The sequence below is a fragment of the Aphis gossypii genome, chromosome 1 (assembly GCF_020184175.1).
Source record: "Aphis gossypii isolate Hap1 chromosome 1, ASM2018417v2, whole genome shotgun sequence".
NCBI classification, from domain to species: domain Eukaryota; kingdom Metazoa; phylum Arthropoda; class Insecta; order Hemiptera; family Aphididae; genus Aphis; species Aphis gossypii.
The window spans coordinates 7,639,415-7,653,809 of NC_065530.1; the positions used below are offsets into that span (position 1 = coordinate 7,639,415).

Consider the following 14,395-nt stretch of genomic DNA (forward strand, 5'->3'; position numbering starts at 1 on the left):
ATTTATTATTTAAAGTAATTTGTCAGAACAAAATAAGAGTAATAATTTTTTTTAAAGATGAGTAGCAAAAAATAACAATATACCTTAATATGTACTATGTAGGTATTCATAATACCCATTGTCCACCTTATATATTTATTAATGTGATATAAAGTTTTGAATTAAAATAAATTAAGAACCTATAAGGCCATAAATAACCCACCTAACAAAATTATTCAATAACCTATTTTTTTAAAAAATAATACTTTAACCATTATAAAAGATTCAGTGTAAAATATATTTTTGCAAAATTATTTGGTATTTTCTAAACTTTTTACTTGATAATACCGTATATTTTACCGTTTAAAGTATAATATATTAATACTATAATATTGTGTATTTTATTTATGAACAATCAATATTGTTTCCACATAATAATTCGTATCAATGCCCTATTTTTATATATAGGGTAAACTGTTATAAAAATAATTTATACTCATTAAGTTGGTTGTCTTTAAGGAATTCTCATGTACATTGCAGTTTTTATAAAATTATTCCTACCTCAATTGCCGTTGAAAAGATAAAAATTAATAATATTTATAACGTACCTAGTAAGTAACCAAACAATACTGGAACCTAATTTGATTCCCGTTACACTTGAAGTAGCGTACTCATATTTAATTCGTACAAAACAAAATGTAAATAAACTGACGCGATGTACTTACATGTAATAAGTATGTATATATAGGTACCTAATATCTATGTATACATATTAACTTTTATATTATATAATATTGTAATTGTGTAGTTTTTCATTTCTTTACTCACAGACATTACCAGTCTACTAATTTAATGTGCACTAGTTGTTTCAAGAAATTTCCGCCGGTGCTTGAGAGATTTGTTCGTGTTAGGTTTTTTACCTTGGATTTTATACTCACCAGCCACAGCACATTTCACACCATTGTTATACGACACCTTATAATATTTTGTCAATTTATCAGCAAAAAAAAAAAACATACTATATTTTCGAAAAATTATATTATCACGTGGGTGTGTTATTGCGATACAATCATATATTATAATTTAACTAGGCTCCTGATAATATATCAATATATATATATATAGATTTGAATGTCAAACCGACAAAATAGCAGTTGTATCGAAATACGCAAGAAGCGTTATCATTTCGTGTACATGTGTATGCTATATATGTAATATTTAATGTTGTATATTATCGAAAGTCCTTTTGGCATTGATAATGATCATTAGAGCTCATAAGTAAACTCTGCAGCACACAAAACATAATACATATGTACTTATTATTATACGCTACACAGTAGGTATAATAATATTATAGTATATCTGCTTTACAGTGTAGTTTCACTGACCGCATTGTGGCTATATATTCGTCACGTAAACGTGTAATCATCAGTGCACGATATGTATTTGGAGCTGTTTTGGATAATATACTCGTATATATAAGTGAAGTGCAGCTCTATAAATCCTTTAGTGGTTTGTGATTGACGTGAACGACTACACGATATTACAATAACACATTATAATGGCGTACACTTATGCATATAATATTATACATATATTGCTTTAAAAAGTACGAGTATATCACGTTCCGTTGAAGTGTAAGATATATTCAATGGGAAAATCAAAATCTATCGGAACTTAGTAAAAACGCAATAAGTTTTTAATCCTTAAAGTTTTCCTTATCCCGGGTACATAGTAATATTATTATTTGAAGTATCTATTGAAGACATTTTGTTTTCTAAGACGATTCGAATCGTATCATTTTTTTTTTTTTTTTAATGACAATTTACAATCCGTATAGTAAACAATGTGTAAAATAAGTAAATTAAATAAACACAATAGTAATCAAGAGTCGTAAAGTCCAGTGGTGGCATTCCAGATATATTAATTTATATTCTTACGCAATATTTCTTATATTTTAAATACCTCACATTGTTAATGTCAGCTTTTTTTTGGTTTCGTTATTGTTTCTAATATTAATTTGATGAAAATGTTAAAAGTATTATTTGAGATTGTACTTTATCATAATGATTATTTATAATTGCCAATGATGACGTAATTTAATGTAGGTATTATACCATTACATTAAAATATAATTTATTTTTCATGATTTACCAATGTCCCGCTTTAAATAGAAAAGGTATAAAACTTTATTTTATTAGTACCTATGGCTAAATGTAATAAATATCATATTACTTAAAATTTATATTTTGTTTCTAATATTGATTTTAATTTAATTATTTTTATACAATCACTTTCACCGAACAATTTAGACAATTTTTTGGTTCGTGATATTTGGATAATGATTAAAAATTTAGAGTGATATATGAACGATTACCATGACCTACTATTTTAATATATACAGCTCTTAGGTATTAATTTATTGCCATAAATGTTTGAATGCACAATTTTTGTTGATACTGTCACTATACCGCTTTATTTATAACCGTATAGAATTTTTTTTAAATTTTCTTAGATAATTTATTTATTGAATACCTATTAATATATTTTGTTTAAATATATAGTATAGTATTAATGCATTATGATATATACTGTAAAAGGAAAATTATACCTAAAACTGCTAAAGACCAAAGAGCATTTTACTTTAATTATAATGCCTATTTTAACAGAAATAAATTTATTTTGATGAAAATTGGCTGTTAGGTTTTCTTAGTGATCCATTAATAATAAATTTGTTTTAATTTCTTTTACAGTCCATTTATAATTTTAAAATGTCAATACTTTTATACATTTTCAAAGATTTACTTGATTTAAGTTGTCATTAACGTACTTGAAAACAATTAATTATTACTTGCTTGATTATATAATAATTATATCTTTATCCTGGATTATCAAATATTATTAATAAATGAATAAATATCCTTATAAAAATGAATTTAAGAGGATATAATATAGTAATATATTTTAATATTGATGTAATGTATCAATAAAAAACTAAAATGATTCATGTAAATAAATATTATTAAATAATAAGACTGTTATCTACTTATCCGTTGAGTTGTAATGAATATCTATTTTATAGAATGGAAGGCAAAATAATATTTTGAAATATGATTTGATGTAACACTTGGATATTTTAAATTAATTTATTATATAAGTATTCAACAAGTAGGTAGCAATACTATTTAAAACTCATATTATTTATTATATCAGATACTTAAATAATTAATGCAGTAGAATTAATTCATTTTTTTTTTTTTTTTTAATTGTTTTTATTATGTTGAAAAGTCAAACATAATAGACTGATTAAATGGATAAAAAAATTATGTATAATCCATGTCCCAATGTTAATATCATACCTACTAACAATAATTAGAGAGGGTAATTTTTTTCTTAATCAATTATAATACACCTTTCACTTATCAATATAATAGAAACCAATATTGATTTAAGCTTTTGGTGTTTACCAATAAGTTATCTTAACAATTTTTATAATTAGTTGGTAAATGATTGTCAAACTTTATTTTACTTATACTTTTTTACTTTATTTTATCTTCATCACTCGTGCAACAGTTAAAAAATAAAAGTTTTTTTATTAATATTACTGACATATTTTGCTATTAATTATCAAAAATATTATTCAAAAACGAATTATTAACCAAATGAAAAATTGTTTAAATTTCGCAATATTTAGTGTCTTTTTAAAAAAAGGTCAAAGAATAATGCTGATTAATTAACTTAAATTCATTAAATATGTTATAGAAATTGCATTCCAGAACATGGAAATGTAATTATCATTATTTTTAAATTATTCATATTATTACTGACTGTTCCAGTAAATAATTATTTTCATTATTGAAACGTATAAAAAATAGATTAAGGTCAACATTGGGTCAACAAAATTTAGTCGTTTTAGGAATATTATTTATAGAACATAATATTACAATTAACTTGAATTTCGATGATATTATCGGATAATTTCCAAAGTAGAAATTGAGAAATATCTGTGAATCATTTTTAATCCATTTATGGTTTTATTACAATGCTAAACTTTTAATATTTTTTAATATTCAGTGGGCAGGGCAATTTTTACATAAGTAATTAATAGTATTGAGTTTTACGAAGATGGTTAATTAGAAGCTCATAATTTAAAATAATTAATTTTTAATTTAAAAAAAAAAAAATTATTGCAACTTTATTATAATATGTTATGTATACTGCACTGTATATAATTTATTATAGGTAGCTTCTATTATAGTTATAACATTTTTTTAACGCTTTTGGTTTTGTTCTTAATCATTTGATTGTTTTTTTCCGCCCAAATTTAAGTTACAAATAAATATGAGTAATTAGTAAGTTATGAAAAACAAGGAAACATAAATCATAAGAAAGTTGATACAAAGAAGGGAAGATTGTGCAAATCATCCAATTTATTTTATCTACTAATTTTTCTGGCTATTTGTTATTATTACAATGGATATTGTATACTATGAAAATATACACAATATGTTCATCACTCATCATTGATACCTAAGTATGAGTGTATACGAATATTATACGTATACAATAAAACATAATAAGATATAATATTTGTCCTTGGTTTTAACATTATTTTCTACTACGCAGATACAAAAATAATGTGAAATTTTAATATGAAAGTTATTGGACGAGAAAATTAAATTTAGGGTTGTTTATTTGAGCTTAAATGTTAATGGACGAATATTTCTCATTTTCCTTTCCGAACTATAACAACGTTCATTATTTTACAAATTTATTTTATGTATTGTTAGTAATCAATTATTAACAATTAATATATATTCAGAAGTAAGTTAGGTACTTATTCAAATATATTTCTTATACTTTCTATATTAGATTTTTTGAACATTATTTTAATTATTATTTACATTTTATATACTAAAAACCCAATTTTTAATATTTATTTTAAAGGTATCTGAAAATATTTTAATAAATGATTAAAACATAAATTTATCAAATACAATGTTTACGCAATTATTAAATCCAGTAAAATAAAGATTAGTTGATAATTTATTCAATGATCCTTATCTATGATTTACAAAAGAAAAAAAACATTGTTATTTCTGAGTTACAATATTTTGGATCCGATTTCGTAATTTATTTTACTATAGTACCTACTATATAAGTATAATTTTTCCTATAATATTTCATTAACCTTATTATATTGAAGATTTTTCTATAGTTACTTACGGTTTGAATAAATTTAAAGGCAAAGTACTATTATTAAAACTGTTTTATATTCTGAAGAAAGGGTACTTACTTGTTTTTTTTCTTAACTCACATTTAATAACAGAAGAAAGAATTTTATTTTATTTTTTTTAAATTAAGGCCTTGGAAATATTTTAGGAGGTTCATCTTGTTAATGCCCTTAAAGTTGATGACGTTTTAATAGGTATCACAAACTTTACTTTTTCTATAACCTGAAATATCTTTAAAATTACATTATTAAATTGAACGTGTTAATCGTTAGATTAGTGGGGATTTAACATAGTTCATAAGTGATTATGATTTATTATGTTGTAATTCCTGTCAACCAATTTATATTTTAACCTATTTTTGTTGAAATGTTGATAAAAACTAAAAATGTCTATATTTATCAGAATCAGTATGATGGTTTCTGAAGAGCTTACTTCTTTATACTATTTTAAAGACATAATAAATTTAACTGTATATAGTCATCCAGTTCTATGATAAGTATTGTGTTATCGAAATACAATAATATTAATTATAAAAACAAATGTTAATAATAAAAGACTCCAATTATTATATATTAGTAAAAAAAAACTATTGAAATATAATTCAATACATTTTTGTAATATTATTTTGTATACGGTTTGAAATTGGGTTTGTTTGAACATATTATTTTTCTACCTACTCTATCTATACGATGGCTAATGCATTTTTAACGATCTTGGAAATCTATTAATTAATTTGTATTGTTAATCGTGGGGATGCATTATGGTTCATGTTCCTCATATTTTAATGTGATTATAAGTATGATATAAAGATACTATTATTTTTGAATCAATAAAAACTACGAATAACTAACCTATGTATAACATTATATATTATAGGTAAAACAATATAATACAATGTATGGTTAAATTACACATCAATATTTATTACCAGATTGAATTGTTGTATTTATATATTTAAGTACTATTTTAAATACTATCAGTATGTTTAATTTGTACTTAATTTTGTTATAATGTTATGACATTTACTATTTACATAATTATTCACCGATAATAGTTCAGGTATAATTTAAACATGTTCTATTACACAACAGGGCATTATTTTTTAATTGGAAGATTTTACTTAATCTTATTATTTATAAATATTTTTAATCTGCATTGTGTATAATGTATATTTATTGGTTAGACATAGTAGACTGTAAATATATATTATATTATAATATTATTATATAACTATTGTTATTAATTTTCGTCGGCAGTGTTTGTCTAAATTGTTATTTTTAATTTTTTAGTTTATTAAATTTAAGAAAAACTAACAAACATAATATCACAATTTTATACTATATATATACAAACATATAATTATATTTTTTTTATTGAATATTTTTCATAAAAATATTACACAATTGATCGAATAATAGATATTTTATATTGATAATGTTTACACTTAGGTAAATGTGATATTAATAAATAATAGGTACCTCTGACCAAAAGTTCGATAAATAATAATGCTTACCAAAAAAAATTGGTGTTTATACTTTTTATGTTACTATATATCGAATTAAATATAAGAGTTTTAAATAAACAGATACGTAGTTTAAGCACGTTTTAAGTTCACATTTCTATTACTACTAAAATGTAATTATCAAAATATGTGCATCTAGCTAAATAATAAGTAAAATCATAAATATGCTTACTCGGCTACTTGGACAATACATAGGAAGGAACATTGAAAAAAATGTTTAAAACGTAGAAAAACTTCATTATTACGATGCTTTTAAAGGCTCACTATGCTGTGTAACGTCTTTAAATTCGCTTTTTATTTTATTTTTTTAAATATTTCAAAAATTACCTATTAAAATTTAAAACACAATTCAAATTTAAAATTTTTAAAATCTTATTAAAATTGCTCCTAATAGCATGCCTTTCACTTCGGCGTTTTGTTATAAACCGTCGCATGTGTACTGTTACCACTGCATTTTCCCTTCCAATTTTAATTATAAAATGGCTGTATGCAATTTTTTTTTGACCTAAATTTGACATTTCGTTCAATTATTTCTTTCTTTACATCCGTTACTTATAAAAATGTAAAGTAAAATAGTACCTATATTTCTTTCTTACACTTAAAATTATATAGATACAATAGGTAATTAATATAAATGACTGTGTTTATGTGATTACCTATATTGAGTGGGGCCTTTTGTCATAATTTCATCCGATATCAAACATTATCATCGATATAAATATTGTATATATTATATGTAATAATATTATAAATTATAATATAATTTGCATTCATGGAATTAAGTATTAGTTATATCCTAACCATATATAGTATTGTCCGTTTATTTATAAATATATATTATATAATAATATTAATATTTATTTATGTTCGTTTATTTTTACTGTTTTTATTTTTGTTTTGTTTTGTTTTTTTTTTTTATAAATAAGCATATTATGATATATTATTTTGATTAAAACGTCGTTACGGGTATGCAATTATATGGCGTGTGTTGAAACTATTAGATTAAAACTATAATGGGCGTTATAAGATCAAACAAATTTTAAGGGTAAAAACTAATAATGAGGATTAGATTGCTTTGATGTATTATTAAATTATATTATTATGGAATAAGATCGCGATGGTAAATAATTATCAACTTCAATATATATTAATATATCGTAGTCCATAATATTATATAAAACATATAATGGATAGTGCCGATAGTGGATACATAAATATAATAAATAGTTATGTGAATTTATTTGCAAGATACCTGTTTGTATGCATATATTATTATTGCTATTAAATTATAACTAATGAACACTACACATATATATATATACATATTTTAATTCCTTTATTTATTATCGAGAATATACCGCATAATAATATAAAAGGTAAAATAATTCACTTTTAATAAAGCTTAACTAGGTTGTGTTTGTAACTGTTGTGATTTGTGATTATTATGTTTCTCAACTATAGTTAAATATAATAGTGTTATATTTGAACACTATGATTTTTGTATATTTTTATTCACCAATTTATTTTTTTATTTTATTTTTTTTTTTTTGTAATAATGTCTAATCAACCGAATTAATTAATATAACATATAATTAAGCTATGTTCTTAACTTATAGGAATCAAGTCACCAAATCAGAAAAATTCTAAAATTAATAAAATGAATCTTAATTTTTTTTTTTTAATTTTTAATACTATAATTTGTAAACATTTTTATTATGTTTTGACTTTTGAACTAGGTACATATTATTATACAACTAAAAAGTGAATACTTCTACGTTTAAGAATTTACTTATTGGAATAACATTGTTAAATAACTGTTAGACATTTTCAGGAATGAAAATATTGTGTATAATAATATATATTTATTTTATCAGACAGGCACTCCATAAATTGTAACTAATTTAATGATTAGTTTTTAAACAACAATTACTCTCAATTGTCACCAAATCGTCGATAAATAATAATTTTAAAATATAGTTTGTCCGTTAATCGAGTAATTAGCTTGTTTGATTTATTATTCATTGAGAAATTATTGTTTTTCTTCTGGTTTTTAAAAGTGTAATAAAATACAAAATATTAATACTATAATGTATTATTAATTAATAATTATTAACGTTTAATTCTGGGAAAATCGATAGTCTCGTAAACTCTGTATGTCAAAATTGAATACCTAATAATAATTAGATATATATATATATATAAAAAAAATTAAATAAGTATAAATTCTTGCATTTTATAAAAATAATATTTTGATAATAATTAGGATAGATAGATATTTATATAATTTTGCATCTTTTTTTATTTTTCAAGTGAAAAATTATCTAGTTTAATACTGTGGATCAATATCAATATGATTCTATATATTATTATTTTTGAGTATTTTGTATTTTAGTATTTAATACGTACAGCTATACTTAAGTATTTTTTTTTATAACTTGAAAAATTTTGAAAAAAAAATAATAAATAGGTTATCAAAAGCTCGAGTTGTATTGAATTATTTAAAAACAAGGCTAAGAATTTAACGAATACTAATGAATTTAATGTTACTACCAAAATATTTTTAATTTAATTTAATTTTTTGCTACCTATGCATGTGTTAATTATATTAATTTATTATAATACATTATAGATTACATGGCGTGTTAATGTGTAGTTCTACCTAAAGTACATTTAATGTATAAAATATCTGTAGTGTCTAAAAAGTGTCTAGTTTATAGTTGTTACTGTGTATGGTATTATAATAATTTAAGTAACTAAAAAATATATTCCTGATTATTTTGTATTGTTTTTAAAACAGTGAAGTTTATAGCTTATATTGAGTTCAATAGTATGTATGATATCCACATTCACGTTCAATTTTTACAATATTATTATGCAAATTTACACTACCTATTTAATAAATATAATTTGGTAAATAAAGTATCTGTATTGCATAGGTAGGTTTACTTAAGTTTTTGTTTCATTTCTAAACCGGAAGTGTTTTTACATTTTCAAAACTATACAAATTAATTACTGCAATACTTGTTTTATTCGTTCATGTTTTATTTGTATGTATACTGATATATTATGATAAGTACTTATAGTACTCGAGTCGAGCAGTAGTCTAGACAAGTTTTTTAAATAAATAGGCACCTCTACTTATAGATTTTATTACCTGTACTTTTATTACAATTTCGTATAGTGTTGTACGACTTTGAGAATTTGGTATATTACGGAGTACCTTTGAATAAAACGACCGAATTAATACATATAGCATGCATAATATTATGGTTTTAAATATTTTTTTATTTTCGTATTTTTTCTGTTATCGTAATCTATTTAAAATTGATAAACATTTAAAAAACTTAATTCTGGTGTTATTATACTACCTACTTAAATATTATCTAATTTTACAATTATTGGACAAGCTCAGCAGCTGTTGCACAAGTATACAATCGTTATCTATCACGTGGAAACATGTAGTGTTTTAAAATGAATGTGTTTACATTGGAGGTTGTTCCCGATCAGGAAACATTTGTAAACGCGAATTGAAAATACGTATTCACGTAATTCAATAATTACATATTATTGAAAACGTCACATTTGATTTTCGTTCCCACAATTCAAACCGTCCAAATCAATATACGTCCATCACGAAGGGCGTCATTATTGTTGTGCATATTTTGGAAATAAAAAAAATTAAACCGCGAACAAACTCACAAATCTCTGTTGTCGGTTTATGGTGTAGGTAGTAGGAGAAGGGTAGAACCGAGTCGAGGGGGATGACGATAATATCGTGTTTAATTTAAAAATTATAATGTAATAAAAAAATAATGTACGCTCATTACGCCACGCGATGTCGGTAACAATATGGTAACAATAATAATACCGCGGTTCGCAGGTAGGTAAATAGCTCAGGTACCTATAGAGTTTGTTTTATAACACGAGAGTGCACGGCCACCCCGCTGCCGTCGATCCGGCGGGAGCGCGCGCGTGTGTTCGGTGCGTCGGGTGGGGATGCGGCGCTCGGCGGAGGGAAGGATGACGGGCCGCTACCGGCGGCGGCGCTCGGGAGCGCTCCCGTCGTCACAACGCGTTTGGCCGTGTGCAGGACGAGGAGGACGCAGCCGGGGAGCGCTCGATATCGTATTATTTTGTATCGTATTTTATTATACGCGTACGAAGTCGTCGACGAATTTTCACGTACACACACACACACGCGCGCGCGCGTCGCAAAGCGTTTATATAGATCCTTTGCGAGGCCGGTCGCACCCTCAGTCGTCCCTTGTACGCGGCTAGGCGTGTATTATACAGTATATACAGCCAATCGCAGGTACGACGCCGCCGATTGTCGATATAATATTATAATATTATACAGTCGAACGAGTGTGACGATCACGTCCAAATCGCTGTCTGTCTGAGATTGTCGGAATTCCGGTGTGTCGAAGTCCGATAGTCACGCAGTACATCCGCACTGTGCGTGCAGTAGATTATGAGCGAAAAACAAATGGTCAGAGACGCAGAAAAACAGGCTCCCCCGCCTCAAAACCAGGTAAGACGAACGATCGATTTCAGATTGCTACTATACTATTATTATTACTGTTGTTGTTATTACTGTAGTTGTCATTGCGCTTATATTGATCGCAGAGAGCGATCCCTCTTTTTCCTCACGCTGTAGAAATTAATTATTGTATATAGTATTTACAACATCGCGCGTTTTCCACCCGGGGTCCGGGATCCGACTTGTCCGTCTCGGAAAAGCGATTTGCCGCGAGGTTAGTCTAGAGAATATAATATAGCGTCTTTATTTGTTCTACCATCTGTCGTACGAGAATTATTACTTCTTATGTAGCACCGGATGTTTCGTTTCTTGTTTTTAACGTCAATATACATTTTACCTTAACAAAATTCTCTGTTACGCCATAGAAAACGTACTTTTTTTTTAATGTTTCCGATTGCGCTTATCTCTACAGTAGTAATAACTCGTTGATTATACGACTATCGATTTTCTGTAAGTCTGTTAGCAAAAAAATACGTGAAAAATTTCTTTACTACAGACAGTTTTCGTAATACCTATAACGTTATTGAAGTCAATTTATGTCTTATGTATATTTATGAATAGGTTTATTGATTCTTATTATATGTATACACGTTAGATAATTAATTGATTTTTTTTTTATTTTAATTGAAAAAGGAATTCATTTTTTTCGTTGCAGATGTAGAGTTAAAAACGTTTATTATCTAATCCTAATAAGTTATTTAAACATATTGAAAAACTTTATGAGAAAAGGTTACATTATCTAATCATAAATACGCATAATATATGCTATAATAATAATACCTACCTACAAAAAAAAACCTGCAATAATTATGTATATGTGCATGTATTGAATATAGTCTCACAACATTATAACTAAGCTTTTGAATATTTCATTATATTAGTCAACACAATTTTGATCTAATGTATTTAATTCAAAACTTACACTTCTTTTATGATTTAATGTTTTGAAAACTTATAATTAAAAGTGAAGTACAATATGTGTCTTAAATGAATTAAAAACTTAATCGTAATGTAGGTATTGGAATAGAATATAACATAGGCTGTATATTATATAAGACATATTTGAATATTTTCTAGTAGATAATACATTAATAATATATAAGCTTAATTATGTATGAGTGCATGTAAGTTCTATTGAATATTTTATGAACATAGTTTTTTTTTTTTTTTTTTATACGATTTTTGACGTTTAGTTATAATGGTCCAGTTTATACGAGTGAATTAATTTTAAGGCCAATTCAATAACCATCAAAAGTTAGCTTGTCAGATGGTATTATTGTCATGTATATCAAAGATATATTGGCAAATTGAGAGTAATGAATATATTTACTGGGACGTGATAATTATAAGGTCACATAATGTGACATATTATATGCGCGAATGAATATTCAACGACTATATTTAGACTTTAAAGCTTTGAACCCGATTGAGTATTAATAATCAAAAATGATTTTGTGTAAAGATAATTCGATAAAAACAATGTTTTGAATTAATTATTATTTCATAAAATTATTTTTTGACAACGGCCGGTCATTCATCTTTTATATTTATACTATTTGAACATGTGAGTAATGACAAATGAATTTACGTGTGCGACACCTCTATAATTTGTTATTACTATTTATTATCTTATTATATAGATTATTAATTATTATTTTATTGGTAATAAAGATATAATAAAGTTATATTGTGTTCAACGTTCAACGACAAATAATGTAATATTAGGAATATGCAAATAAATTATAAAATTCGTTTCTATAACTTAATATTTAGATAGTATTAAAGGAAAATCATAAAATATTTTGTTCAATTGGTAGCTAATTTAAGTGTACATTTTGGTTTTTTGAATTGTTTATCTAATCGGTTAACTTTTGATTGAGACCTAATTTGTTTTTATTGAGAAAAAAATTGTATACATATTATCGATGTTTTGAAGAGGCTACATCATTTCCATAATTGTATTAAATTGTTATATATTAATATTTAAGTGCGATTTACTCATATTACATAACATGTTTTTTCTTATGTATTTATTATTACTTTTATATTCTTACTATTGAGTACTATATTATGTAGGTACTAGGTCTATAAGAAAAAACATATTATAAAAACAATTTTTCTAACAATACAAACCATTTAATTTATAGATAATATTACTTCCTATAAACACTCACATATGAGTATTAAAAATAGCAGATTATCAAACCATTAAAATATATAATATACACGTGCTTCATATATTAGGGGAAGGATAAAATAGAAAAAATAAGCAACACCGATTTTTTTGGGGATAAAAAGAGGACAAGGTGATTTGTTTTAATGAAAAAAACATTTTTTATAAAAAATCAATTTCTTTTACATTTTAGAAGGATTAAAATATTGATAAATGTATTCATAAAATAAGTTATTCAATTTGTATGTGAATATGAATATTAAAAGAAAAAACACTATCATTACGTTTTTAAAGATAATATTAAATTTGTTTAATAGGTAAAATTTAATTTAAATTATTCAGATATGAATAGTTATTATGCAACACACGTTGTCATTCTATGACTATTTTGATTTGAGGAAAAAATATGTATATTATTAATCAAGTATTGAAGTATCAAATAAACGGTATTCATTACAATTTATAACGTTGAAATGCTAGTGCAATATATTATTACCTAATAATATACACCTTCTTAACCTTGGGTAAAATTTGTCGCAAATTACTTATTAAAATCCATACAATCTGCTGTGGTGCAAACTTTACACAACACAGTATAATATGTATTTTGGTCTAAATAATAAACTCAATTTCTCTCCATTAGCCCTGATTTCTCGCAGTTATTTAGTTTTTTCACACACACCATAGACTTTCTGACTAATCCACTGGTATACATCGTTTTACTCTGTTCCCCTCTCCTTTTATACGATAAAATTATCGGATACCACTGTAGATGACATTACCATTATATACGATAAAAATATGCGAGCTTATGTTATATGATAGGTATACAAGTAATACCGATGTAAATCGTAAATAAAATATAATAAGTCGTAGTCAACAATTTACTATCAATAACATCTATTTAATGGCCATTAGTTCTAATTGCATCGAACATTTGGACTTGT

At 24.9% G+C, this 14,395-nt stretch overlaps 1 protein-coding gene across 2 annotated transcripts in view; it reads left to right on the forward strand.

Moving 5' to 3' along the window:
• Window positions 1–14,395, forward strand: part of LOC114119127 (solute carrier family 2, facilitated glucose transporter member 1-like) — a 54,122-nt gene that overhangs the window by 8,712 nt on the left and 31,015 nt on the right. The window contains exon 1 of one of the 2 annotated variants that reach the window (XM_027980605.2): window positions 10,794–11,266. The exons of the other annotated variant lie outside the window; for it this stretch is intronic. Coding sequence (XP_027836406.1) covers window positions 11,207–11,266 — 60 coding nt within the window. The 5' untranslated portion in view covers window positions 10,794–11,206. Of the gene's footprint in view, window positions 1–10,793; window positions 11,267–14,395 lie in introns of those variants that run through there. 2 annotated transcript variants of the gene reach the window in all.